A 26,127-nucleotide genomic window follows, 5' to 3' on the forward strand; every position below is an offset into this window, starting at 1 on the left:
TTTTTTTTTTCTCCAACAGGAGGAAGAAAAGAAATTATTTGCTTTTCAGTGTATATATGTATATATATAATATATATATATATGTACGTACGCTTGACTATGTACTGATCCTCTCAATTTTTTCACCTCCTCTTGTTTGTTTGTTTCTATTCCACATTCATTGTTAATTTGTATATTCCTTTGTTTTTTTTTTCTATTGCTTCTTCACTTTGTATGTTTAGACATACGTTGTTTAATCGTTTCTTTGTTTTTTGTTTTTGAATTGCTTGAGTGTTCATTTGTTTTGATTGTATACTCCTTGGAGTAGTCACGTTACTCTTCTCACCAGAAACAAAATAAAAAAAACAATAAAAAGAAAAAAAGAAAAGAAAAAAAAATACGGAAGTGTTCTGGGAGTAGTAGAGAGTGGGAATCACCAGTGAATATGATCATTGCAAGAAATGTTGAGGTGCAATGAGTATATATATATATATATAAGTATGCATTCATTCTTATTTACAGATCTATCATATCTACAAATCGTAAAAAGAGAAAAAAAAAATGAATAGTAAAAGAGAAAAGGAAAAGGAATGAGAGGGAGAGAAAAAGAGAGAGAGAGAAAGCTAAATAGTTATATTGCCTATATTCTGATGAACTATGTGAGTGTTTCTCTAACCATTGTATCTGTACGTCTGCGTAAATGTGTTCATTTCTTCTTTTTTTCTTCTTTACTATGGATTTATTTTGGTTGTAGTTCTTTTTCTTTTTTTTTCTTCTGATTTAACTGCATAGTTACGTTTGGGTTGGGAAATTGATGTTCAGTTCAGTTAATGATAAGAGAGAAGCACACTATATTTATTTAATATGTATTACTGCAGATAATGAATATCCCTCTTTTTTTTTTCTTTGTTTGTTTGTTTGATTTCTCTGCAATACCTTCTTTACATAATGTCTTCTTCTATCCACTGTAACTGCCCCAATCCCGCCGTTCCTTCTTTCTTTCTTTCTTTACTGTGAATAGTGTTCTTTTTTATTGTGAGTATTGTATCCACTTGTACGTTAAATATATATATATATATATGTATATATGTATTGATATTGTTATTATTATTGTTTTTTACTTGTCTTTTTGATATTTTAATGTAAATCATATTTCTTTTCTTCTTCTTTTCTCTTTGAAATGGTGGTATAGTGTAGTGAGTTGCAGGGACTTGGGGGTGTAAATACCGGAACCTATATATACACTCACATCTATACATACTTATATATACATTGCAAGCCAGGCGATTCCTTTTTTTTTTTTTGTTTTTTTTTGTGTGTGTATATTGTTTTTTGTTGTACGTTGTTTGAGTCAACGAGAGAGAGAAAAAAAAAGAAAAGAGAAAAAAAGGGATAATTAAAAAAAAAAAAAAAACAAGAAAAAAAAGACGGTGAATATACATATATATATATATATATAATCAAAATGGAGTTTAAACAGTGGGTGGAGGATCGATACCGTCACCCTGTAGTGATGGTGTTTGCGAGTCCAACCGTAGAGGCCGCCTCTCGCCGTAATGGATTAGACTTTATTCAACTCCTACGGCCTTTCTCTGTTTACCCAAAAGATCTCTACGCCCATACAGGCGATCGGGCAGATGTTATCACGGTACGCAACTTTGGTGTACGCCTCACACGGGCACAGTGTGTGCGGGAAGTTGGAAACGCACAACTTGTACGACACTTTCGACGATTACTGCGGGATAATGCGGCGATGGAATTGGCATATGGAGAACAATTGGATCGTAGTATGTCGTATCTACTTAAGGACAGTACCTGTACAAATAGTCATCATCATCATCATAATTCTAACGATAAGCATAGAAGTGGTAATAATAGTAGTATTTGTAGTAGTATTAGTATTTGTAGTAATTGTAGTGGTGGCGGTGTAGTGGAGGGACCACGTTTGCCTGCGCAGGCGGCATCACAATTGTTAGAACGCGCCCATCCCTCTTGGCATTCACAGTTTATACGTGATTATGTACATCTTGTGCGTTGTAGTTACTTTGATACGATTGATCATCCTGTTGGTTGTTTGTTTGCCGCCTCTACATCTGAACCGGGTGGTGTTGAGGGAGTTATGCGTGAGTTCCGTGATCAACAACGATTGCCTGTTGAAACCAGACGAGATATGCCTTGTATGGATGATGATCTACACAGTCATTTTATTCTTTTACATGATATTACAGCAGGACCATCATTAGAGGAGAGAGATCGTATCTTTAAGGCTGTACAATCACGGTATGGAAATACCAATTGTTCACTTCTCTGTATTAATGCGGTGGTAAATCCACATGAGATGAAGAATATGGATCCAACGGTGTGGATTGAGGCGAATCCATCCTCATTGGATGTTCCTTCATGGTTAGCCATGCGAACCGAACAACAACAACAACAACAACAACAAGGAGGAGGAATAGTAAATAATGATAATAATGAAATTCTTCTGGCCAGTACGGTGCGTAGTGGTAGTAGTAGTAGTAACTCCACCACACCCTCCACCGCTGCGCTGCAGTTTCCACAAGTTCGTACAATATTTGGAACGTGGCCGAATGGAGTTGCAAAGGTCACTGGATGTCATATGAGTCCAGAGAATATGGAAGGGGTTCGGGAAGTCATGTCTCAATATCTCTCTCAATCTATCTTTAATTTTATTGAACGTAAACTGCGATATCTCACAGTAACAGTAAATGAAAGACGCAGTACAACTTTTAGTAAAGTAGCCGCCTGGTTTCGTAGTAAAGAAGATGCTAAACCAAAGAGTGAATGTTGGGTCGTTGGACGGGATGGTGGTCCTACAAAATATCTCTCTGGATCATTAGAAATGCAAATGCGACGGGCTGGAGATCTTTCATTGGTACTTGCCGATTACGATTCCGCCATTAGTTTCTATCGAATGTGTCGTAATGAGGCTCTCGCTACTTTAAGTTCACGGGAATTTAATAAACCCATTATTGCCGCTTGTCAAGAAGCCCTTGGGGTGTGTGATTTACTCTTGAGTCGTTTACCATTACCCAGTCTCACACCGTGGATCACAGGCGGAACAGCTTCTAAGAATAGTGGAGATTGTAGATTAGAAATTGCACAAAATGATTATGTGGCTTGTAAAGTGCAAACTCATGCCCTTCGTTTATCTTTACTATTATATGAATATTGTCGTACACGAACTCCACCAGCACTTGATAGAGCCTCTGCATCTCTTTTACATGTTCAACGTCTTGGTTTAACGGCGAATAATAAACTTTATTCTGGTGTTGTTCATGAACTTCTTGCTTCTGCTGCACTCTTTCTTAATCCACCTCAACCAGCTGGTTTAACCGTACCTGCTACATTATCTAATAATTATCCCGTACGTTCTCATATTAGAGAATTTGCACGACATATTATGATTGCAGGTGGGGCATACTTGGATGAAACTCTTTTTGAAAACTCCCTTGGTTGTCATTTACGTGCTTTACGTGTATTTAGTGGAGTTGGTCGTAATGGAAGTTGGCAACTTATTTATGAACATTTACATACAACCCTTTCACATTTATATCATAAACTTGGAAATCATATTCGTGGAATGGCAATGGCAGCTATTGCTGTATCTATGGGAACTCCCATGTATAGTAATCCACGTACAGGTTTAAATAATTTTGAATCCTTTTGGGATCGTCAACGTCAAGGTATGCGTGATTTAGGTTATGCGCTTTCTCCACATGTAGTTGTCCCATGTGTGGTATCTGGTTCTATTCGTGTTAGTATGAATGGATTTCACTGTGATGAAAAAACACAGATAGAAACAGAAAATATGAGTGATGAACTTGTTGAAGTGGAATGGCGTAAAATGGAAGAAAAATTACGTACACATTATGCAGGACAAACCATATCTTCTCCACGTCATGGTATATGTTGGAGAGAAGATCCAGCAAAGATGATACTTTCATCTCAATATCAAGAAGAAGGTAGCATACGACGGTATGCTATGCATTTAGCAGAACCTTTGGAAATAACAGTTTTATTACGAAATCCTATTGGTGGTACTATTAAAGCAGAAAATCTTTGTTTATTGTATGTGGCTAAAAAGAAACCAGAACAATTATGGAAAAGTGCCTCATCACAGACAGTAGAACTCGCCGCAGGTGCAAGCCAAACCGTTACGATTGCCTTCTCACCAGGTGAAGAAGGGACATATCTTATTATTGGATTTTCTTGGACTCTTATGGGGTTAGAAGGATACTATTATTTCGCCACAGAAGACTATAAATCAAGTGAGGTAGTTGATCGTAATAGTAGTAGTAGTAGTAGTGGTGGTGGTAATAATAATAATAATAATAATAATAATAATAATAATAATATTTCTCCCTTTGAGTATGCTATTAATCATCCAACGCCTAATGTGAATTCTACGGCTAATTTAGAGGTTGAGGTGGGTCCACCACGGGCATGGATTACGGCAGAATTTGAACCAGAATTACCTTCCATTATGCGAGATGGGGAATATTACCGAACCTCTCTTGTGTTAACAAATGGAAGTTCACACCGTACGGCGCAGGGAATAACACTACAGCGTAGTCCACAGAATGCGCATATTCTCTGGTTTGATACATTTGGATTCCAATCGAATATGAATGCTGACACGACATTTGTATTGAATCAAACACTTGAACCAAAGAAGAGTCTAAAGCTATCACTTACTCTACAAGCACATCACAGTTATGATACCTCTTCTAGATGTAAAAATAATATATTTTTCTTATTTGGTTACATTTCAGAAACTCCACAAGATAAGAGAATACCCATTGCAGAGTCTCCTCTTGCACCATCACCTTATGTACGTTTACATCGTTTCTTACGTCGTGTGGTGGTGAAACCAACACTTCTTCTTTCCGCTATGGTATTACCTCCTGCTAATGCCAGTATGGCAACAGCAGCGGTGATTACGGCGAGTAATGTTGCCGATACCAGAGATGCCCCGGTGCGGGTTTCACGTATTTTGGCTATTCATCGTCCATTATGGCGTGTGACTCCTACATATATTGGGAATCTTTTGGAGGAGAATGCACTGGATTGTATTTTATCTCCTGGTGGGGCCTTGTCTCTCCCTCTCAGTGTTGTCGCTGTTCCATCCATATCAATAAACCAACAAAAACAAGAAGAAACGAAGGATGGGGTATTGGGTCCGAATGGATTAATGGAAGAGGTTTGTATTTCACTTCTCTCTGCCATTCCATTATCATCATCGTCTTCGAAGTTTGAGGAAGTCGCGGCGAATATTGGTGATGGTGTGACCAACTCAGAGATGAATACATACTTTATGCGGTGTAGTTTCCGTGGACCAGGAACAATTGGAGAATTACCAGCGTCTGAGGGTCTCGCCTTTTATCTTGACAAGGCTAGTGGGGCGGGTATTAAAACTAGTAGTACGACGGCTGTGGGTGATGAACATAAGATTAGACAAGAAAGACAACAACATCAACAACGAGAAGAAGGTGGACAGCAAAAACGTTCCTCATTAATGAGTATTGTGGATCCATTAACACCTATTTGTGTGGCAGTAGCGTGGATGGTGGTGGAAAATAACTGCACATATAGTGGACAACTTTTTCATTTTATTGATCCATTAGAGTTCCTACGCCCTGACGGAACTCCAGTGGCTGAGGCACAAGTACGAACACAAGAACATTTATGTGATGCATTAATTGAAAATAACTCTCTTCATCCCCGTTATGGGGCGGTATTCTATCATATTGAAGTGCCTCATACAGTGGAATCCACACCAGAACTTCCTGATGCAGTGCTTATTCCTGTTACGATGCATTGTCGATCACTTGCAGCACATCCTCTTCTTGTAACGGTAAAAGCAAATGCACTTGGTGAAGAAATTCAGGAATCATCATGTGTCCCCATCACATTTGTAGGAAAGACAGGATGTACATTTCTACTGTTACCGTATGAGACTTATATAATTCATTTCACCGCCTATGCATATGGGCCTGGACTAGTGGAATGTAATGCGTTTCAGTTAACGGCCGTGGCATTACAACGGCTGTCGGTGCGGGATGGTACTCCGTGGCGCACGGGTATGTCTCGTGGGTCATTATTATCTGCATTAGAAGAAAAAGGAAAAGGAATGGGATTTGCTTCTTCCTTACAGCAAATGGCAGCCATAACAACAACAAGTCATTCCAATACTACGCATTCTATTGTTAATAATAGTATTAGTAGTATTATTCTCGGAGGAGGAGGAAGAAGATGTAGTAATAGTAGTTTTGGAGGTCAACTCGCAGAGGATGTGGGAGTTTCCGTGAATGATGATTTTCATGTTTTAATATTAGGACATGAAACAACAGCCACTACCCGTGCTGTTTTTACACACAGTTCACAAGATCATCTTCGCACTGCAGCTACGCGGGGGCAACAACAATATAAAGAAGATGTGAAATTGTATGAAAAAGAGTATAAACTCTTTGAGGAGCGTAGAAGTCTTCTCTGTAATGCGGGAAAGAGTACTGCCCATGGTGTAGATCCTTCTTTATTGGTTTACCGACCGCTATCTCAGCAACTCACACGAGATCCATCAGAGAAATCACACGATTGTAGTCTTCTCTCTTCAGGTAAACAAACCAGAGAATCATCTCCGTTATTGCGTAAAGGTGTAAAGTCAGTAACAGGGAAAAGAAGAACAAGTTCTTCTACGAATTTTACTACCACTAATACGACTACGAACACTAATACTAATAGTAATACTAATACTACTACTGCTGCTGAAGTAACTGCATATGGTTTTGAGGGGCGAGCTATTAGGATTGATGATGCGGCAGAAGCAGAGGAAGATATGGCTTTTTCCCCCTCACCCTCACGAACCGCAGATTAATTTGCTCTTCAACAGCGGGAAGGAGAGGAAGAGAAGCAAGGAAAACAATAATAACCATAACACCAACAAGAATAAAGAAAAAAAAAAAAAAAAAAAACCTCCTCAGGAAGAGGGAGAAGAAGGAAATGAGTTTTCTTCGTTTCAGGTCGTTTTTACATCATTTCCCTCTTTCTTTCCTTTTTTTTTTTTGCTTTTTCTCTTATCTATGCTTACGCTCTAAGGCTCTTTTGCTTTTGTTGTTTTTTTTCTTTTTCTTTGTACTGTGGCGTTTTCGTAACGTTCCTGCTTCTAGTGGTGACTACTGTTAGTGCAGAGTTCGAGAGTGAATTATCTTTTCTTTTTTTTGTTCGTCCTCATTCCTTTTTTTTTTTTTTTTATGTTTCTCTTTAATGGAGTGTGTATTTGTCTGAGAGGAGGAAGGGTATGTATTTGGGTGTGTTTGTACGTTTATATTATGGTTTGATTATTTTTTTCTCTTTTTTCTTTTTTTATTTTATTTCTCTCTGTTGATGTGTTGTTGTGCTTTCTCTGTGTATTAATTGTTGACTGAAGTGAGAGTGCGGGCATCATCTGCTGCAGGGCTCGCGAAACGAAAGAGACATACATATAATACATAAAGGAACATAGAGAAGATACAACTAGTTGGACCAACAGAAAAAGAGAGAGAGAAAGAAGAAAAAAAAAATTATTGGCAACTGAAGAGGAATAGGCCTTCCTGTTATTAGTTCTTTGTATCTAATCTAATCTAATCTAATCTATCCATCTGTGAATTACGGAGTGGTTTTATTTCTTGCCTGCTTTCGTGGTAATATTAATCACTCGCCTACATTGTTATTGCTGTTGGTGGTGGTGGTGGTAGTGCTGGTTCTGTTATTATCTGCAGATATATACATACATATACACACACGAGCGCAGCTACAGTGAGATTATTTCATACTTTTCGTAAAGTAATAAATTAATTAATTAAAAAAAACCATCACTGTACTCTTCAATCTTGTCTGTTATTGACGGCCATTCACATGACGGACGGTCTGGGGGCGCCGTGCAAACGACCACGTAATGAAGTGAATGCTGGGGAAGAGAATATTGGGCAAGATGATAGACAGAGTTCATTCTCTTCATACTCTTCATACTCCTCTGCCTCACAGGCCTCATCCTACTCTGTATCGTCATCCATGTCCCAAGCCAGTAGAGATGAATATAATAATCATGATGAGGATAATCTGTCTAGTAAAGAGAAGGAAGAAATGCGTAAGCATTATCCAATGTTTACAGTAGAGTATGCTCAGCAACATAAACGAGGAAGTATGCCTTTTCTGCAGACACAGGAACAACAACAAAGACCATTATTACCATTACTTCGGTTGCGGCATTCAACACCATCATCATCGGAGATGGAATCAACACGTTTGTTTCTATACAACGAGTATGAGTTTCTCCGTGAGCTTGGTAAAGGCACATACGCCAAAGTTGTTCTCTGCCGCTCTCTTCGCAGTGGTGAACACTGCGCACTGAAGATTTTCCGTGATGAGAATAACTACAGAGAGGCCTGCTGGGATGAAATGGCTGTAATGAAAGCGTTATGCACTCCTGTAGTGGAAAATGACCACAATCAACAACAACAACAACGGCAATTAGATGATGATGATAAGAACAGAAATAACAATTATTATTCTATCAATGAATATAACCAGAGGAATGAGTTTGGTGTGGGGGATATGGTGATGCCTTCAACAATGTGTATTGGTGAACTTAGTGCCTCAGCGGAGTATCAAGGACGTATGGGTCGCTTTAATGTACCTATTACCCATATACCACATCCCGTACACCATGCTATTGTCTTTCCAGTACTTGGTCTCTCATTGCTTGATATTCTGCGGAATATTCGTAAAGGAGTCCAAGTTTCTCCCATTAGTGGTTCCAATAACAATAATGAGAATAAGAATAATAATAATAATGATAGACGTCTATCGCGGGAGGTTGTAGAGGTAGTTTACAGAGGTATGCCTATCGATTTGTTGCGTTCAGTGGTGTATCAAATTCTTCTATTTCTCTGCCATGCACACCGCCGTGGTATTGTACATACAGACCTTAAACCAGAGAATGTTCTCTTTGAGTCCTCTAACACTGTTATTTCAAGTGTATCTGTGATAAAAAGATCCTACTACTATACATCAGAGCATTCCATGGAAGAAAATGTAAATGGAACGGAAAAATCTCATAATCCTACAGATGAGATTTCTAATGGTCTCTCAAGTTCATCCGCTTTATTGTCGTCTGGAATACATTATACGGCAATGAGCACAACTGTAAATGCACTTCTTCCTATAATGAACAGTGTACGAGTAATTGACTTTGGTGCTGCGGAATTTCTTTCCAAATGTCGTCATGTCAGTAAACTTGATGAAACCACTCCTGTCTTTTATCATCGCATTCACACCACACATTATCGTAGTGTGGAGGTATTGCTTGGTCTTGGTTGGATGGCCTCTGCAGATATATGGTCCCTTGGCTGTATGATACCAGAACTCCTCACAGGTGAATGTTTATTTATGCCAAGAGATGACTTGGAGCATCTTGCCCTTATTCAACAAGTGATTGGGACATTTAACGCGGAGGAAATAGGGAAATCGCAGGAAAAAAGTACAATTGTGAGTCGTGTGTTTGCGCATGGACGACACTTTAAAGATTTCTTTGATCCACATACCATGCAATTGGCTTGGCCACCCAAATCTCATGAGGAGGTAAATAACACAGGAATATCCACATCAACAACAACATCCAGAGGAGAGGCGGGGAGACAGCAGCGTAAGGAACAGAATGAATTAGAAAAAGATATTCACTATGTACTCTCAAGAGCAACACTGCAGCAGATACTTGGACCAGTCCCGCTATTGTATGATCTCTGTCAGCGTATGTTAGACTATGATCCACTGCGGCGTATTACAGCAGCAGAAGCTCTAAGGCATCCGTTTTTTACCACCCCTGTCTGATCAGAGTCATACCTCTATATCTATCTATCTAGATCTATATATATATAGATATATATATATATATATATTTATTTAGAGAGAGAAAGAGATAGGGAAACGTGAATTTTTTCATGTCCGCATTCAGTATTATTTGCTTATATACGTACATGAACACCATATTGATATGAGTATCTATGTTGGTTTATGTGTTTGTGTGTTTAAAACAATGGAAACCTCGACAGTAAAGGGAAGAAAAAGAAAAAAAAAAACAACTGGGGATTATGATGGTGATGATTACTATTATTATTCCTGTTCTTATTCTTATTATTATTATTATTGTTATTATTAAGTTCTGTTTCTAATTGTTGTGTTTCCTTTCTGTGTGCTATTGTTTTTTTTTCTTTATATGCGTGTGTGTGAATGTGTTTTTTGCGGTCCTCTCAACTTCATTTGATCTTTCCTTGCTTTCTTATAATTTTTCGCTATTTCGTTTCCAAGTGTTGGTGTCAGTTTGCACTAAAAATAGAGTCGGAAGGAAAAATAATCTCCCACTGGAAAAACCGACAATAACATCACCACCAACACCAAAAACAACAACAACAACAACAACAACAACAACAGCCCAGAAAAGGGAGAAGAGGGAAAAAAAAAAGAATAAAATAAAAAAAAACATACAAGATAACTTATAACCCAAATAGGTACAACAAGTTACATCTTATTCCCCTTTTTTTTCTTCTTTCTTTCTCTTTATTTCTCCTTTTCTTTCTTTCTCTCTGTCTTTTTCTCACTCACTAACATTCACACACACACACTCACTGTATATATATATATATATATACATATATATATATAATATAATACACACACGGAGGGACTCTTATCATGCAACCTGCACAGCCCAACCCGCAGCTGGCTGGTATGCCGCAGCGTGATGCGCTGGTGTTGGCGGAGCGACTGCAACTCATCACATACGATGGCTTTATGCACTGTGCACAGAAGTGCATTACTCACTACGGTGAGGATTCCATTCCATACCACCCCGGTGAGAAGGCCTGCCTTGACCGCTGTGTAAGTAAGGTCTACAATGGCCTTGAACTCGCCAAAACTATTAAGAAGGACTTTGAGACAAAGGTGAAACAGGGTGAGATGCCGTATCAGTGGATGCGGGAGGCAGCAGCTGCAACAGGCACTGGATAAAGGAAAGAAATGAGAAAAAAAAAAAGAAAGAGAAAGAAAGGCGAAAGTGGATCGAAAGAAGAAGAAGAAGTGGGAAAAGAATGAAGGAATTTTTTTTCTCTTACAGTTGATGCGATGCGGTATAAGAGAAGGGGGGGATCTTATTTGTTTAAAAAGTTTTCTTTTCTTTATTTTTCTCTTTATTTAAATGGTTTTCACTCCTCATACATACATATATACATACATTACATATATACATAGATGTATGTATATGCCCATTTTACTTTCTTCCTTATTATATACACACACATATAACTTGTGTTGTTTATAATCAAGGAAACTACTGGAGCCGAAAAAAAAAAAAAGGAAAAGTAAATTGTGTGAAGTTTGGAGAAAATACTTCTTGCAGCTGTAATGACGTGTTGCACTGCGAAATTCTCTATCCATAGGTATAAGGAAGGAAGAAGGAAAAGAAAAGTAAATTATGTGAAGTGAATTACACATTGTTTTTCTGTTTTTCCTTCTAAGAGAAGAAAACAAAACAAAAGAAAAAAGAAAGAAAAGAAAAAATAAATAAATAAGCCTTGACTTTACGCAAAGGCATCACTACATTTTTATCACCATGTTCCCTTGAGCCGTCAAAGTCAAACAAAATGGGTGACAATATATATTTCTGTTGCTCTTCTTTTTTTTTCTTTGTAGTTGTTGTTATTTTATTCTTCCTTCTCAGCTCCTTGTAATCTCTAATGGTATTACAGGACACTTGGCTCACACCTTTGTTTTGTTTTTCTTCTTTTTTTTCTTTTCCATTCCTTTCTTATGTTACTATTATTATTTACTGAATTCACTGAAAGAGTGTGTATATATTATTATTATTATTTTTATTTACTTGTTTGGTTGTAGAGATCATGTCATCCCGTGGTTATGGTGGATATCATCGTGGTCGAGGAGGAAGAGGTGGATCCTCCCATTGGCATCAACAACACTATAAAGAGGAATCAACATCACCTGGGAATTATGATAACTCAACATCATCTTCCACATCTTATATGGCTTTGAAGAATTATTTTATATCTCTGGAAGGAGGTAATTATGCTGCTCTTAAATCCCTAAAAGGTTCCACCTTTGCTCTATCAGAGAGTGTGAAGTTAACCTTTCTTGCCATTCAACCAGATCCATTTGCACCTGGAAGTCAAGTATGTGTGGCATGTCCTTGTCCCTTTTCTCTACAGAAGGTATTATTAAATGATGATATTAATTCTGCGGCACCATGCCGGCGTGTTGCTGCAGAAGATTTTATTCTCCGCTCCTTCCATTCCGCCTATCATCATCAACAACGGAGTTCCAATTATTCCTACAGTGGCGCATTACAAGTATTGCGTCCATCGCAGCATGTGTTAGAGCGTAGTACAGTTCGATTGGTTCGTGCCAATAACGGCAGTGTGGAGGTATTTTTATATGCACGTGTGAAGTTGCCTGGACATGGACGCCGCATTGATGGCCATGGAGCTATTCGTATTTTATATGATGAACTTCTCCCTGCTGCGACAAGAGGTGTAGTAGGATTAGATGAGGAACAATTATTTCAACATGTCACCTGTGTACATGATCAGGAACATCTTCGATCACAATTACACCCCGCTGGATGTGTGGCATTTGTGGTGAATGGGGCGATTCTCCCACGCGATGCGGGGGATTCCGATTGTCCACTGCAGTCTGGTGCTGTGCCCTTTACGTCTCCAACATCTCTTCAACGTACCTTTACATTACCGTATAGTGGGAAACAAATAACGGGAATGGCACTTCCACGTGGATTAACATTAATTGCGGGTGGTGGATTTCATGGGAAATCTACACTTCTACGGGCATTAGAGGTGGGAGTATATAATCATACGCCAGATGATGGACGGGTGTTTGTTGTGGTGGATCCAACAGCGGTAAAGATACGAGCAGAGGATAGACGTTCCGTACATGGTGTGGATATATCACCTTTTATTAATAATTTACCGTTTAAAAAGCAAACCACCGCCTTTGCCACCTCAGATGCCAGTGGAAGTACAAGTCAGGCAGCGAATATTATGGAAGCATTGGAGTTGGGATCACAATTACTTCTTTTAGATGAAGATACTTGTGCAACGAATTTAATGTATCGTGATGCTCTTATGCAAATGCTTGTACCACGTGAACAAGAGCCTATTACACCTTTTGTCGAACGTGTAACGGATCTTGTACAACATCATGAAGTTTCTTCTATTATGGTAGTAGGTGGATCTGGACAATATTTCCCTTATGCAAATGTGGTATTGGTCATGAATGCTTATCAGGCTCAGGATTGTACAGAAAGTGCTAAAAAGATTGTGGCTACTTCAATGACATCTATGCAAGGAACATCTTCTCCTATTTCTACGGTATCTATATTTAATCCACATGTAAATCGATGTTTTGATGGAAATGAAACTTTTGCCACTGTTCGTTGTCGTAAAGGACGTGAAGGTACGAAAGTAAGTGGTGTAGGAAAAGATTCTATTCGCTTTTCAGAAGAATCTATTGATCTTTCTATGGTTGAACAGATTGTAGAAGAAGGACAAGTTAATGCTATTGCGCAATGTCTTGCAATGTTATTTGATGAAGGTCCTGCCGGTGTGGAGGCGATTCTCAATAAGGGTAAATCACTCCCTACAATGTTTTCCTGTGTAGGTGAGAAGGAACCAAGACGTGCGACCTTTCACTCAGACTTTTCAATGTTGATTGAAGGATGTGATGCACGTCAACGTGAGGCTCGTCTTGAACTGCAAACACCTTCATGTTATTTACCGCATGGTTTTACTACAGTAGCGAGACGGTTTGAGATTGGGGCGGCACTTAATCGATTACGTACACTTCGTACATATGCAGCTTTGGTGAAGTAATACAGTCAAAAAAAATTAAATAAAATATATAATTGCAGATATATATATTTATATTTATATTTATATATATCCACCTTCTAATAAGATTTATAATTTAATCTTCTCGTATATATGTGCGTGTTTAAGCTCATCTCCTTACTCTCTGAATGAAAATGGTTCTCATATTTTTTTCTGTTATTGATTATATAACTTGTTGTTCTTGTTTTTTATTTTTATTTCTTCTCTTTTCGCTTTGCTTTTGTATTCTTTCACTTTATATGGCTGTAAAGACTATATAGGGGAGCGATGTTTGGGTTCCGTAAGCGTAAAGGAACTTCTTCGCTCCCAATTAGTCCGTTGCGAGTGTTCTATATATTTCTAGTCTTACTTTGGTTAGTGGTATTCCTTGCCGTATTCTCTTCCTCCAGGGCAAATGAAGATCAAAATCCACAACAACAACAACAACAACAACATGAAGAAAAACATGAAAAGGAAGCAGAGCAAAAAGATCAAAATCCACAACAACAACAACAAGAACAACTAATTGGGTCGATAACATTAGATTTACATCGTATTACAGATCCAGTAAATGAGTTAGTTGCAGATGAGACATTCCTGCAATTACATCATGGTATTTATCGTGTGATGAGTCCTCTCATGGATGGTTCCGGTGATTTCATTAAGTTTGCATTTAAAACGGAATGTCGTCCTGCCGCATTATGGCATGGGCAACAGGGATGGACAGAAGTTGCCTTTCATACATTTCAACAATTATTTTATGAAGACGCAAGAGAAGGATTGATATATCCAAAAGCTGGACTTGCTCGTGGTGTGGTACTCGCTATTACGGAAAAACAATTAGAGAAGGTTGTACATAGGGATCATTGTGGGGAATTAAATGAAAAGATGATCATATCTTTAGAAGAAGTACTTGGAGGAGGAAAGAAATTACTTCGAGGAGAGAATCGTATGGGTAATCAAGGTAATATTAATGCAACTGTACTTTTAATTGGTGTAGCTCTCACTTGGGAAGACTCTTATGATGATGCCGTTTATCCTTCTACATCTGTTTATGCACCTTATTTTACAGTTCCTCCTATTTCTGTAAAGATGAATTTTAAAGATATTCATCGATTTGAATTATATGAAATATCAGATGTGATGGTGTTTGATTATCTTCTTCATAATCCAGATCGATATCTTAAGAACTGGTTTAAAGATAAGGCAACACGTACACATACTATTTTAATGGATAATGGTTGGGCTTTTGCAGGTCCAAAGTTTGATTCATCTATTTGTGAAGTTGAAAGTATACTCTTATCGTGTCCCTCACCTCTTCGGGCGTGGGTGAGTCGAAAAAGATCCATCTGGCGATGTAAACAGCTTAACACTCTAGATAATGATGATGATGATATTAATAATAATAATAATAATAATAATGGAATGAATAACAATACTATCGCCAAATCTTCTAAACCAAATGTATTGAAATGGTGTAGATTCCGTCCAGATACACTTGTAGCACTTAACCGAACACGTTCTCATTGGCATAATGAGAGTTACCCAAAAGGTGCCATTTCTAAACGTTGGTTAGATAAACTTTATTCAGACATTCTCATTGCTTTTTTATTGTATACTTATGGATCAGACACAAATCATCATGGTTTTAATATGGCACTAGCTCGCTACGTGAAGAAGGGTTGTTCATTACCTCCATCGCATTCACATCAAAATCCCGAATTGATATCACGTTATCTCTTACAGTTGCTGGAAGCTGGTTTAATGGCTCGTATGGATAGATTGGCTTTACACGCAGAGAAGTGTCTGCAAAAGTATGGGGAAACATATGTTTATGGGTTTGACGTCAAGGAATAAAAAAAAAGAAAAGAGAGGAAAGAAAAAGAAATAATAATGGGATTGAATAATCTTATTATTTCTTTTTTTACTCTCTTTTTATTCTTCTTGTATTTGTAGTTGCAGGCAATGTGGACTATATATAAACTTTGTGTTTTTTTCTCTGCTCTTTGCATAGGGGCTTGGCTTCTATTTCACATAAAGTGATGTGGTAAAATGTATGTGGAAGGGCCAATAATTTACCACGCCACTACTTTTTTTTTCTTTGCGCTTCTCTTCTAACCATCCAGAGGAGTCTATGTACCTATATACATTCTTCTTTGTATAACTATTTTCTCTCTTTTTCTTTATATATATGTATATATGTATATATATTTCCTTATTTACTATTATGATTATTATTGTTATTATTACTTTAATATTCTTTCTTTTTCTTCTTCTTCTTCTACCTCGCAGGGTGTGTGTGTGTGTAGTGTACAAGGGAAACTAAAAGAAAAAAATATATAAAGTTCAATTGCAGACTTCATGTTAGAAGAAATGGATGTGTTTGGGATCTTTGACGGTCCACAGCCTCCACCGGCGGCACATCTCACAGTTCAGCAGTACCGCACTCTTGTGCAGTATTTTGGTCAAAAACTTGAATTAGGTGATGTTTCATTTCTCTTTAATTTACCATTATTGCATAGTGATAATGATAATAATGATGATGAAAGAGATAGTGATGAATGTCAGGAAACTCATGTAGAAAGAGAAGTATTGAATGGAATCAAAAAGGATATGGGAATTGTGGATAATATCTCTGGAAATCTTTCACCTCCTGTCTGTATACACATTGCCCGTGAAAATGGACTGCAGGCAATTCAGAATCCAGAATTACTTCCCACTATAGTTAGTGATGAGGTTGATGAGAGTATTGCACATGTACCTCCTCATGTTCATTGTTTATTTTGTATGCATGAAGGACATGAGAAGAGAGATGATAATATCTCTCCTGTGTTGGTTAAAGATTTACGACATTCACTTCTTGCCCACTATACACAGAATATGGAGAAGCGAGATCACTATTTAGCCCTCCTTGAAGAAGAAACAGAGACGTCTATGGATGAAAAAGAACGGGAAGTCTCTGCACATAATCAGATGCATGTAGAGATGTTAGAAAGTATGGCTGAACACGCTGGTCGGCATACGTGTTTTGTTGTTTCTGCTGGTACTGCCGCTTCTCCTGTTGTGGTGGTTTACTGTGCGGCATGTAATCAGTTGGCACCATTGGTGCGTTTTACTCCCTCATCAGAAGCCGTTGTAAAAGACGATAAAGAGAAGAAGGATGAAATGCAAGTAAATAAAGTGGAGGAAAAGGAAGAAAAAGAAGAAGGAATCATGATAAGTGTAGAGAGTGTTGAACTTATTATGGCACGTATTCTATTAGCATGTGATTTACTATTATCACTTAAACGTGAGCGAGAGCAGGTGGGGTGTAGTGTAATTCCTCGTATTCAAGAGGAATCATATATTTTTCTCCCAACACCATTTCTATTTGGTGAAGAAGAAGAGGCCTTAACAGAAATATTTGAAAGTGGTTCCATTCTCACCCATAGCTCTGTCGTTCTTCCATTAGCAACTGTAACAGGAACACCTGAAGCTCCACGATTGTCTTTATTGGACCCATCATTATTATCCACATCAACAACAAATAATAATAATAATAATAATACAATAGGAATGGAATCTATTCTTGGAGATTTACCACCGTATTACTTTTCCAATGCTGTTGTGGGATTTGTGATGCGATGGTCAAGTGAGGCAGAGACAAGGGCGAAGGTAGAGTGGGTATTACAACAAGATACCAATCTGAGTCTGCAACGACGGCTTGTGTTTGTAGAAGATACAGATGAGTGGATTATTGCGTACGTCTTTCATCACCGTGATGTCTCACCTGTAGAGGGAACTCGTGAGAGAAATGATCCTTATAATAGTATTCGATTACGTGAAAATTGCTCTATTGTGAAAATGGTACCATTGACACTCCTACAGCAGTATAAACATGGGGAAACTTTTACGAATGAACATAAAATTAATAATAGTACGAATAATAATACTGAGGTGATGGATATGGTGGGAGAATGTCCATACAGTATGGAATCTAGAACGATCAATTATTTTGCAAGTATGATGGCACTTGCTAAAGCCATGGGAATTGTTGCAGATCATTTTAAAAGAAATATAAATGGTTCACAAAATGAATAGATCGATGGATGAATAGATCGATGAATGGATGAATGAAATCTGAAGGAAAAAACTGTGATCGAAGGTTGTGTTTGTGGAACTCTGAGAGGTTATGTGTCTCCATATTGAAAGAGATAACTATGGCAAAGGTATGAGATTGGACTATGTTATTATTATTTTGTTTGTTTGTTTGTTGTTGATGTTGTTCAGGCGGTGATTGTCTATACACAGATATATATATATATCCTTTTGTTTCTTTTTTATTTTATCTGTTGGAGTGTGTTGCTAATGAAAGAAGTGTGGGGGTGTGGGTTCTGGGAGTTCCCCTCCTTGTGGTTTATTTTTTAAAAAAGATGAAATGATTCTATTTATTCACTTATTATTCCTTTTTTTCTTTCTTTTTTTTTCCTTTAATTTTTTTTTTTTCTTTGAAGGAAGCTCACACCCAAATAGCGGCAGGAGCAGTGGTAATAGGGTTTTAAATAGAAGCCGTATTTTAGTTTATAGTGGGTCTATTCTTTTCCCCTCTCCTTCTCTGTACCTCTATTTATTCCTCTCTCTACCTCTATCTGTGTGTGTGTGTGTCTCTCCTCAAAACAAAACATACAAACTTATATACAATTATATTTATATCTATATATTTATAAACTCTTACTGTACATTGTTCCCTCGTAGATGCAGGGAGTTCAACTTCCAGCCTTAACCAGTGTAAATAGCAGCCGAAGTGTGAGTGAGAATAATGCACACACAGCCACTCCAGGTTGTGGAGAACTCACAGTTGTCCCAATGCAGTCGGAATTACAAGTGGCCCAACGGCCAGACACGTACTCGCCGCCATCACGTCGCTCGCAGTTTGGTCCACTGGCGGTTTCTGATGTTTGCCCAACATGTCACCGACCACTGCGTGAGAATAATATGAAAGAACCACAACCACCACCCACTAAGGAACGTTTTACCCCTCAGTACTTTCGGGCACTTATTCAAAATCATGGAAAACAACTAACTATATGTGATAGTCCATCTTCGCATAATCTTTCTATGCAGCAACAGCAGCAACAGCAGCAGTCGATGGATCCATCCGCACGGAGACCAAGCAGACGGAAAACTAGACTTGATCCCCTTAGTGATGAGAAACAGGAAGAAAGTATAGATAGATCAAATGAAGAAGATATGACTCGTGATGATGCAACGACAGGTGGTATTGGTACTTCAGGTAGTGGAGATATTAATGGATATTATAAACGTTATTTCAGAGAAATTCAAAAACTTGGTAATGGTACCTTTGGTGGTGTTTATCTTTGTCAACATGTTATGGAAGGTGTTGAACTTGGATATTTTGCGTTAAAGAAAATTCCCGTTGGTGATAATACAGAATACTTGCAGAATGTTCTACGTGAGGTACGAATATTGGAAGAAGTCAAACGACATCCTAATGTTGTGGAGTATAATCACAGTTGGGTAGATATTGCTCAAACAGCAGATTTTGGTCCCCCTGTTCGTTGTCTTTTTATTTTAATGGAATATGCAACTTTGGGATCACTTGACTCCTATCTTGAACGATACGGAAAAGCACTGCCAACTATAGCAGTGTGGTACTTTTTTTTAAGTGCATTAGCAGGAACAGCTCATTTACATCAAAAGAATATCCTTCATCGTGATCTTAAACCACAGAATCTTCTTCTTACAGGTCCAATTGAGAAACCCCCAAGAGTTCTTGTAAGTGATTTTGGAACTGCCACACTTCTTGGTGAATTGTCGTATGAACGGACTGGAGGAACGGGAACCATGGAATATATGGCACCTGAATTGTTTGAATGTGCCCCAGGAACAGATGGAACTTATATACATATGCATACAAAAGCAACAGATGTATGGTCTCTTGGTATGATTTTACATTATCTTGCCTGTGATGGAACCTTGCCAGAGTCTTTACCTAATGGAGAAGTGGTATTAAAAATAGAAGAACGTGCCCCATACACCCGTCCTCCAGAAATGGTAGAACTCATTCGAGCTATGCTGCATCGTGATCCAGAGAAACGTCCTACTTGTAAAGATTTACTTGCATCTACTGTGGTGAAAACAATTTTACGTAGTTTTGATAAAGCGAATCTTTCATCCGATATTCTTCCTACTGCCTCAGAGGCCACGACAACAACAACAACAGCTGTATCTACGAACTCTCATAGGAGTAATGTGGGAACCAAACGATCTTTTCAGGTGGATTGGGTTCCCCGAAGTTCACCTACTATGCAATCAAGAAAAGCGAGTCAAGCGAATGAAGAAGATTTGGCGTATCCACATTCACCAGTGGTAGAAGTGCCTCTTATGCTGCAGTACAAGACGCAAGAGACAAGACGTATTGGATCAGCAGGAGCTCGCGGTGCAAATAAGGTACGCAAGGTAACTACGGTGGAGCGTGCAGTCCAGACGGATGATGTGAAAATTGTATACGAATGAGTTTTTTTTTTCTTTTCTCTTTTTTTTTGCTTTGTTGCATACTTTTTTTTGTTTTTGTTGTTCGTTGCGATTTTGTTGACCATTGCTTTGGGTAATTAACCTCCTTTTCTTTTTTTTTTTTTTGTTTTGCCTCCGCAATCCCCTGCTTAGTGTTTTCCATCACAGTATTTGAATATGCTGTGTTGCTGTTGTTTTTTTTTTTTTTTCTTGACAAAAAAAATGATGGATGATCAGCTGTGGGATAAACTCTTGTATTACTGAAGTATATATATATATATTTCTCTTGTTCATGTGTAAATAAACCAATGGGAGGTCTTCTGTGTTGTGGGGGGTGGGAATGGCCGATGAACTATATGTAATGTTGACAAAGACAAAAGAAGTAAGAGGAAATTGGGTATACATATAACACTATACCTCTAATTTGTTTTTGTATAGTGTAAAAATGCAATATACAAAAAGGGAAATAGAAGAAAAAAGAAGAAAAAAAAAGTGTACAAGCCAAGAGAAAACGCTTATATGTGAAACTATGACAAATGTTGATATATATATATATATGATCCTCTGTATTTCCTTTCATCCATTTATCTTTTATTACTTCTGTTTGTATGTTGTATACGTACATTCATGGTAACCTCATTTTTCTTATTTTAATAAATTCTGGAATAACGTTCAAATTCTGAGAATAGTTATCGTGTGTTGACCTATTATTACTAATGTTATTTTTTTTTTCTTATTTTGATTGTATTTCTGTCCGTCCAAAATAATTAGCCGTCCAGGCAAAAAAGCAAAGGGATAATTATATTTTATTCTTTAAAAAAAAAAAAATAGATACCGTGGTGAATCAAACATCAATACGTTTATACATACAGTGTAAAAATAGATTTGTTTTTGTTTTTGTTTTTGTGTTTTTGGATAGGAGGATTATGCCACCTGCAAAGGTATTTGGTGCGTTATTCGGTATTCCACTGGTTAGTGGGATTGGCTGGACAATGTACAGCAGCAGGAATGTGCGGAGTGTTATGCATGCAGATCCTCTCCTAGTCTCATCCTACTGTCGTCAGGCGGCCGCTAAAACGAGAGAGGAAGGTATTCCATCGCTTATGTGTGCCTTTGAGGTTCCTGTTATTCTTCCAACCGCAAATGTACGTGAGGCACTTTCTTCTTATAGTATAGATGGTTCACTCTACGCCTTACATGCGTTATTGTCAAGTTTTTTTATGCGAGTAGAAGTTATCACAACTGCTTTTAGTTCCCGTTGGCGTCCTTCAGATGCGTATAGATGTTGGAAGTCCACCAGTCGACGTGCTCTCGCTGAGGAACGTCAGTCTGTACTGTTGGGTCATCATGATAAGACTGAACGGGTCTATGGAGAGTGGGAATTGTCCTTCCAGCAACAACAACAACAAAAAGAAGAAAAGGAAGAAAAAGAACACAATTCAGAGGCGGAAGCTATTCTCAAGTATGAGGATGAGGCGATCAGTGTATCGCTTGTGCCCACTACGGAAGGAAGCCGTCAGGCGATGTTGCGATTGTGTTATATTGTTCAACCATTTGATTGCTTTGAGAGAGACTCAACGACGGAGAAGGTGGTGTTGTGGTGTTTGGAGAAGTATGGGATGCTGCTCACTGCCCAGGCCGCACGTGCACTTGAGTTTCTTGAGAAGTAAGTGTTCTCACGTGGACCTTATCCTTTGTTTGTTTGTTTGTTTGTTTGTTTTTGGTTGGTTGGTTCATTCTTGTTTCACTCTCTTCACTTATTATTATTATTGTTATTATTTATTGTTGTATTTATGTATCATTTCTTTTATGAATTCTTTACTTTTTTTATTTTCTTTTGTCTCTCTTCTTTTCTATGTGTGTATGTCATGTTCTCAACTGTTTGATTAGATCCGCAGATCTGGATCCGAAAAGAAAAAAAAAGAAAAAAGAAATTAGAAATTAGAAGGGAGAAGAGGGGAGTGGAGATGCACGATGAAGCTCAGCGGCAGCATCAGTCACTTCAAATCATTGAACTTCTCATTGATCTCATTCATGGTGATCTCGTTTGTGGCGATAAGGCCTGCAGACGTGTCGTAGATGCATTGATTGCCATTTATGAAAATGCCATTCAAACACTTGTTACGAATGAGACACTGCTCACATCATCTGTGAAGGGTGCTATTAATGCCTACTGTGCACGTCATGTTCTCCGTGCGGCGCCAGAGCTTCTTATCACTTCTAAAGAAGCCGCTGCAGCATATAAACAGATCGCTGATGTTTTGATAAATGTAGAGGAAATGAAAGATATTGGTGAAGCTATTGCAAAGGAGTTATCTCACCTAACGCGACGTCTGGAAACACGACGCTTTTCACATTTACTAGATCTTATGGGAATTGCAGTGGTTCTCTACATGCAGAAAGCGGCGAAAGAGCATGAAGAAGAAAAGGCCCAGGGTGTATTGTTGCTGGAGCCAGAGTCAGCCTTTTGGGTATCTGTTAAACGGTTTCTCGCAGCAACAATAATAATACCAACAACATCACCAACAAGGGCTACATCAACAGAAGGTGATATGAATAACCATAACAAGAGTCCTAGTAATAATAATAATAATAATAATAACCGTAAGAGTAGTAAACGAGTGCGTGTGGAAGAGGAGGATAAAGAAGTTTCAGCTTCAAACTCAACACCACCGCGTGGTTTCTCAGAAGAAATGCGACGTGTTGTTATTTCCCCTATTAGAGATAGAAGATTTCTAGGCATAAATACCCAACGTCTTGCATGTGCGCAAGAGCCGGAAGTCTCACCCCATACAGATAAACAGCAAAAGTTGAATAATAGAGAAAAGGGAAAAAATGGAGAAGTAGAGGAGGAACAGATACATGTAGGAACTGCAGTTAATGGGCGTGCTATACTGCAACAAAATAATTCTGTATCGAGAATGATTGAAGAAATGGATGGAGATCATTCCAAAATGATAGAGAATACAAGTATTGGGCTAGATACTATTGATAACTCTATGGAGACATCTCATAAACCTTCTACACTTCAGAAGCGAAAAGATGTTATTGTTGCTGGCGTTGATGATTCTAGTGTTTCTCTTCTTGGTGGTGACGTTCAAGAGCGCAGTTATTTTCTCTGCGCGGAAACAAAACGTTATGAACCCGTTAGTAATCGGGGATTTTTTTCATAGAAAACAAAAAAAAACCAAGGGGTAAGTACACTTTTTATTTTTGGTTGTTGTTTTTTTTCCCCTTCTTTCTTTTTGTTGATTTTCTATTTTTTTTATTTGTATTCCTCTTTTAGGGGTGGGGCAACGTCTTTGTATGAACTACTCTTCAGCTCTTATTCTCTTTCAGTTCCTTATCTAGTCATTATTTCTATTATATGTACATGACATTTTTCTGTTTTTTTTTTTTTTTCTTGTGGTTGGTTTTGCCTTTTTGCTTATTTTTTTTTTTTTTACTCATTTAAAGGACAAATTCTGTGTTGTTGGTGGTGTGGAAAGAACTAGCAAAAAAGAAAAATAATAATAACCGGAGGACTATTTTTTTCCGCAGATCTCTGTCTCTCTGTGTGTATATATATTTTTTAGACGGCGTGATGATATCACTCTTGACCTTTGCAGAGGGAGCCTACAAGTACGCCTCTCCGGTGGTGCAGGAATATATTCAGTCCACCGTCTTTACACCGCTTGGGTTTGATGTGTTGTGTACATCTCTCTTTGCACTTCCACCATGTACAACGAATGTGCGGTTTGTTGGGGCGGGAACAGAGACATTAGCGGCACAGGCAAGTTCTGCCGTAGAGAGACTAGGGGAGTATCATTATATACATGCACAAACATTACATGCATGGGGAATGCCGTATTGTATTAGTATTATTCCACTAACAGAGGGAATAAACACAACAAAAGAAAAAGAAGAAAAAGAAAGAGAAGGAGGAGTGTTTATGGATAATGGTAACAAAGATCTATCAGTTGTAGTTGTAGTAGATACTGGATGTGCGGAGGCTGTATTGCGGGGAAGTGATGTGTTTGCCCCTGGTGTGGTGTCTGTGAATGGTGTATGTGCTGTAGGGCAACGTGTACATATTGCTGTGGATCTTTCTCATACTAAAATAGAATCACAGAAAGGGAGAGAATCTCCTATTGTTATTGTTGATAATAATAATAATAATAATAGTGATAATAATAATAATAATAAAGAAGGTAGAGATGGTGTCATGTTAGTTTGTGTGGGTTATGGAACTGCCGTGATGGATCGCCGGACAATGCTTTGCAAACAACATAAGGGCCTAGCAGTACGGAATGAATGGACACCAATGACACAACCTTCCAAGAGACTTCTCTCAGAACTTCTTCATGCAGTGGCAGACGATGCGACGCAAACCATCACAAGAGGAATCATATCATCAATAGAAAAAGAAGAAAAAGAAAAAAAAGAAGAATGTGATGATGATAGTGGTATATTCTTTCTTCAGAATTATTCAAGTATGGTGGCTGTTGAACTTCTCATGCGGCAGCTACGTGCGTATGTTATTTCTAATGATAAACCGCTGGCGTTGTTGGATGCCTGTGCGGCACCAGGTGGAAAAACAAGTCTTTTACTTTCCCTACTGTACGAAACCATAACTCCTAAACATTATTACCCTCTTTCAGGAAATAGTAAAGAGAGTGTGGAATCTCCTTCGTTACCGTTTACTGTAGTTTGCTGTGAACGCAGTCCACTACGGTATAGGCGATTGAATGAACTTTTACAACGACACTTTGGGCCATCTTTTGTAGAAGCCGTTGTGCGGCCATTTTGTGGAGATGTTAACAAATTACAGCAGATGCAAAGGAAGAGAGAGACTGTGGGGGAATCTAGTGAATGTTTCTTTCATGGTATTCTCTTAGATCCACCATGTACAGGGATGGGACTACGACCAAAGTTAACCCCACATACAATTACATTACAAGGTATACGTGATTCTGCGGATTATCAACGTAAATTGATAGATTCATGTGTAAAGATGCTTTGCCGTACAAACACTTCTGTCTTGGTGTATAGTACCTGTAGTATTACCCTTGATGAGAATGAATCTAATGTACTTTGGACGCTTCAGAAGTATCCCTTTATACGTCTTGCACGTGCTAGATCAGAGTATGATAGAGAACTTTGTTCACTTTCCGCAACGAACTTTGGTGAAGGACGTCGTTTTTTGCTACAAGATGAGATAAGAGAAGCGCAACACCGTAATGAACTTCTTTGTTTAGAAAATAATGTATGTACAGAGTCTGATGTCTGTGAAGAGGAACCCTTGATGGTATTACGATTTATGCCAAGATTATCGACAGCAGATGAAGATGGAGTTGGTTTCTTTGTAGCTGTATTTCTTTGTCACGGAGATTATCGAATTAGTTGATTGAAAAGTTGACTATTTAGTTTATTGTCGTTTTTTTTTTTTATTTTTCTTGTTTGTTTGTTTGTTTTTCATTTTTGATTTGGGAATGAGAGATTTTGCTATATATTTTAAACCATTATAAACAATAAGTATATATATATATATATGTCTGCATTCCATACCATGGTAATAATAATAGTGACTATTGGCTACTGTTTCACTTGATGTTTATGTATTTATTTATTTGTTTCTCTCTCCTTTGAAATACCATCGAAGAGAAAAAAAATAATAATAACAAGAAAGTGAAAAGGTGACACA

At 38.0% G+C, this 26,127-nt stretch overlaps 10 protein-coding genes across 10 annotated transcripts; all 10 read left to right on the forward strand.

Moving 5' to 3' along the window:
* Positions 1-1,444: 1,444 nt before the first annotated feature.
* On the forward strand, positions 1,445-6,877 carry TM35_000111950 (uncharacterized protein; the record flags this gene model as incomplete). Its single annotated transcript, XM_029024904.1, has 1 exon — positions 1,445-6,877. One exon carries the CDS (start codon positions 1,445-1,447, stop codon positions 6,875-6,877), a length of 5,433 nt encoding a protein of 1,810 aa, XP_028883727.1.
* A 1,019-nt stretch (positions 6,878-7,896) lies between these two features.
* On the forward strand, positions 7,897-9,870 carry TM35_000111960 (protein kinase; the record flags this gene model as incomplete). The annotated part of the gene is made up of 1 exon (XM_029024905.1): positions 7,897-9,870. The coding sequence occupies one exon, from the start codon at positions 7,897-7,899 to the stop codon at positions 9,868-9,870; it is 1,974 nt and encodes a 657-aa protein (XP_028883728.1).
* Positions 9,871-10,731: 861 nt separating this feature from the next.
* TM35_000111970 (sTim1) lies at positions 10,732-11,046 on the forward strand (the record flags this gene model as incomplete). Its single annotated transcript, XM_029024906.1, has 1 exon — positions 10,732-11,046. One exon carries the CDS (start codon positions 10,732-10,734, stop codon positions 11,044-11,046), a length of 315 nt encoding a protein of 104 aa, XP_028883729.1.
* Positions 11,047-11,933: 887 nt separating this feature from the next.
* Positions 11,934-13,934, forward strand: TM35_000111980 (uncharacterized protein; the record flags this gene model as incomplete). Its single annotated transcript, XM_029024907.1, has 1 exon — positions 11,934-13,934. One exon carries the CDS (start codon positions 11,934-11,936, stop codon positions 13,932-13,934), a length of 2,001 nt encoding a protein of 666 aa, XP_028883730.1.
* Positions 13,935-14,219: 285 nt separating this feature from the next.
* Positions 14,220-15,788, forward strand: TM35_000111990 (putative glycogenin glucosyltransferase; the record flags this gene model as incomplete). The annotated part of the gene is made up of 1 exon (XM_029024908.1): positions 14,220-15,788. One exon carries the CDS (start codon positions 14,220-14,222, stop codon positions 15,786-15,788), a length of 1,569 nt encoding a protein of 522 aa, XP_028883731.1.
* A 504-nt stretch (positions 15,789-16,292) lies between these two features.
* On the forward strand, positions 16,293-18,011 carry TM35_000112000 (uncharacterized protein; the record flags this gene model as incomplete). The annotated part of the gene is made up of 1 exon (XM_029024909.1): positions 16,293-18,011. The coding sequence occupies one exon, from the start codon at positions 16,293-16,295 to the stop codon at positions 18,009-18,011; it is 1,719 nt and encodes a 572-aa protein (XP_028883732.1).
* A 654-nt stretch (positions 18,012-18,665) lies between these two features.
* On the forward strand, positions 18,666-20,447 carry TM35_000112010 (protein kinase; the record flags this gene model as incomplete). Its single annotated transcript, XM_029024910.1, has 1 exon — positions 18,666-20,447. The coding sequence occupies one exon, from the start codon at positions 18,666-18,668 to the stop codon at positions 20,445-20,447; it is 1,782 nt and encodes a 593-aa protein (XP_028883733.1).
* Positions 20,448-21,370: 923 nt separating this feature from the next.
* Positions 21,371-22,114, forward strand: TM35_000112020 (PIF1 helicase-like protein; the record flags this gene model as incomplete). Its single annotated transcript, XM_029024911.1, has 1 exon — positions 21,371-22,114. The coding sequence occupies one exon, from the start codon at positions 21,371-21,373 to the stop codon at positions 22,112-22,114; it is 744 nt and encodes a 247-aa protein (XP_028883734.1).
* Positions 22,115-22,411: 297 nt separating this feature from the next.
* On the forward strand, positions 22,412-23,617 carry TM35_000112030 (uncharacterized protein; the record flags this gene model as incomplete). Its single annotated transcript, XM_029024912.1, has 1 exon — positions 22,412-23,617. The coding sequence occupies one exon, from the start codon at positions 22,412-22,414 to the stop codon at positions 23,615-23,617; it is 1,206 nt and encodes a 401-aa protein (XP_028883735.1).
* A 410-nt stretch (positions 23,618-24,027) lies between these two features.
* TM35_000112040 (putative nucleolar protein) lies at positions 24,028-25,830 on the forward strand (the record flags this gene model as incomplete). The annotated part of the gene is made up of 1 exon (XM_029024913.1): positions 24,028-25,830. The coding sequence occupies one exon, from the start codon at positions 24,028-24,030 to the stop codon at positions 25,828-25,830; it is 1,803 nt and encodes a 600-aa protein (XP_028883736.1).
* Between the last annotated feature and the right edge of the window lie 297 nt (positions 25,831-26,127).

Source organism: Trypanosoma theileri, assembly GCF_002087225.1.
Source record: "Trypanosoma theileri isolate Edinburgh chromosome Unknown TM35_Tth_11_V1, whole genome shotgun sequence".
In the NCBI taxonomy this organism is placed as follows: Eukaryota; Euglenozoa; class Kinetoplastea; order Trypanosomatida; family Trypanosomatidae; genus Trypanosoma; species Trypanosoma theileri.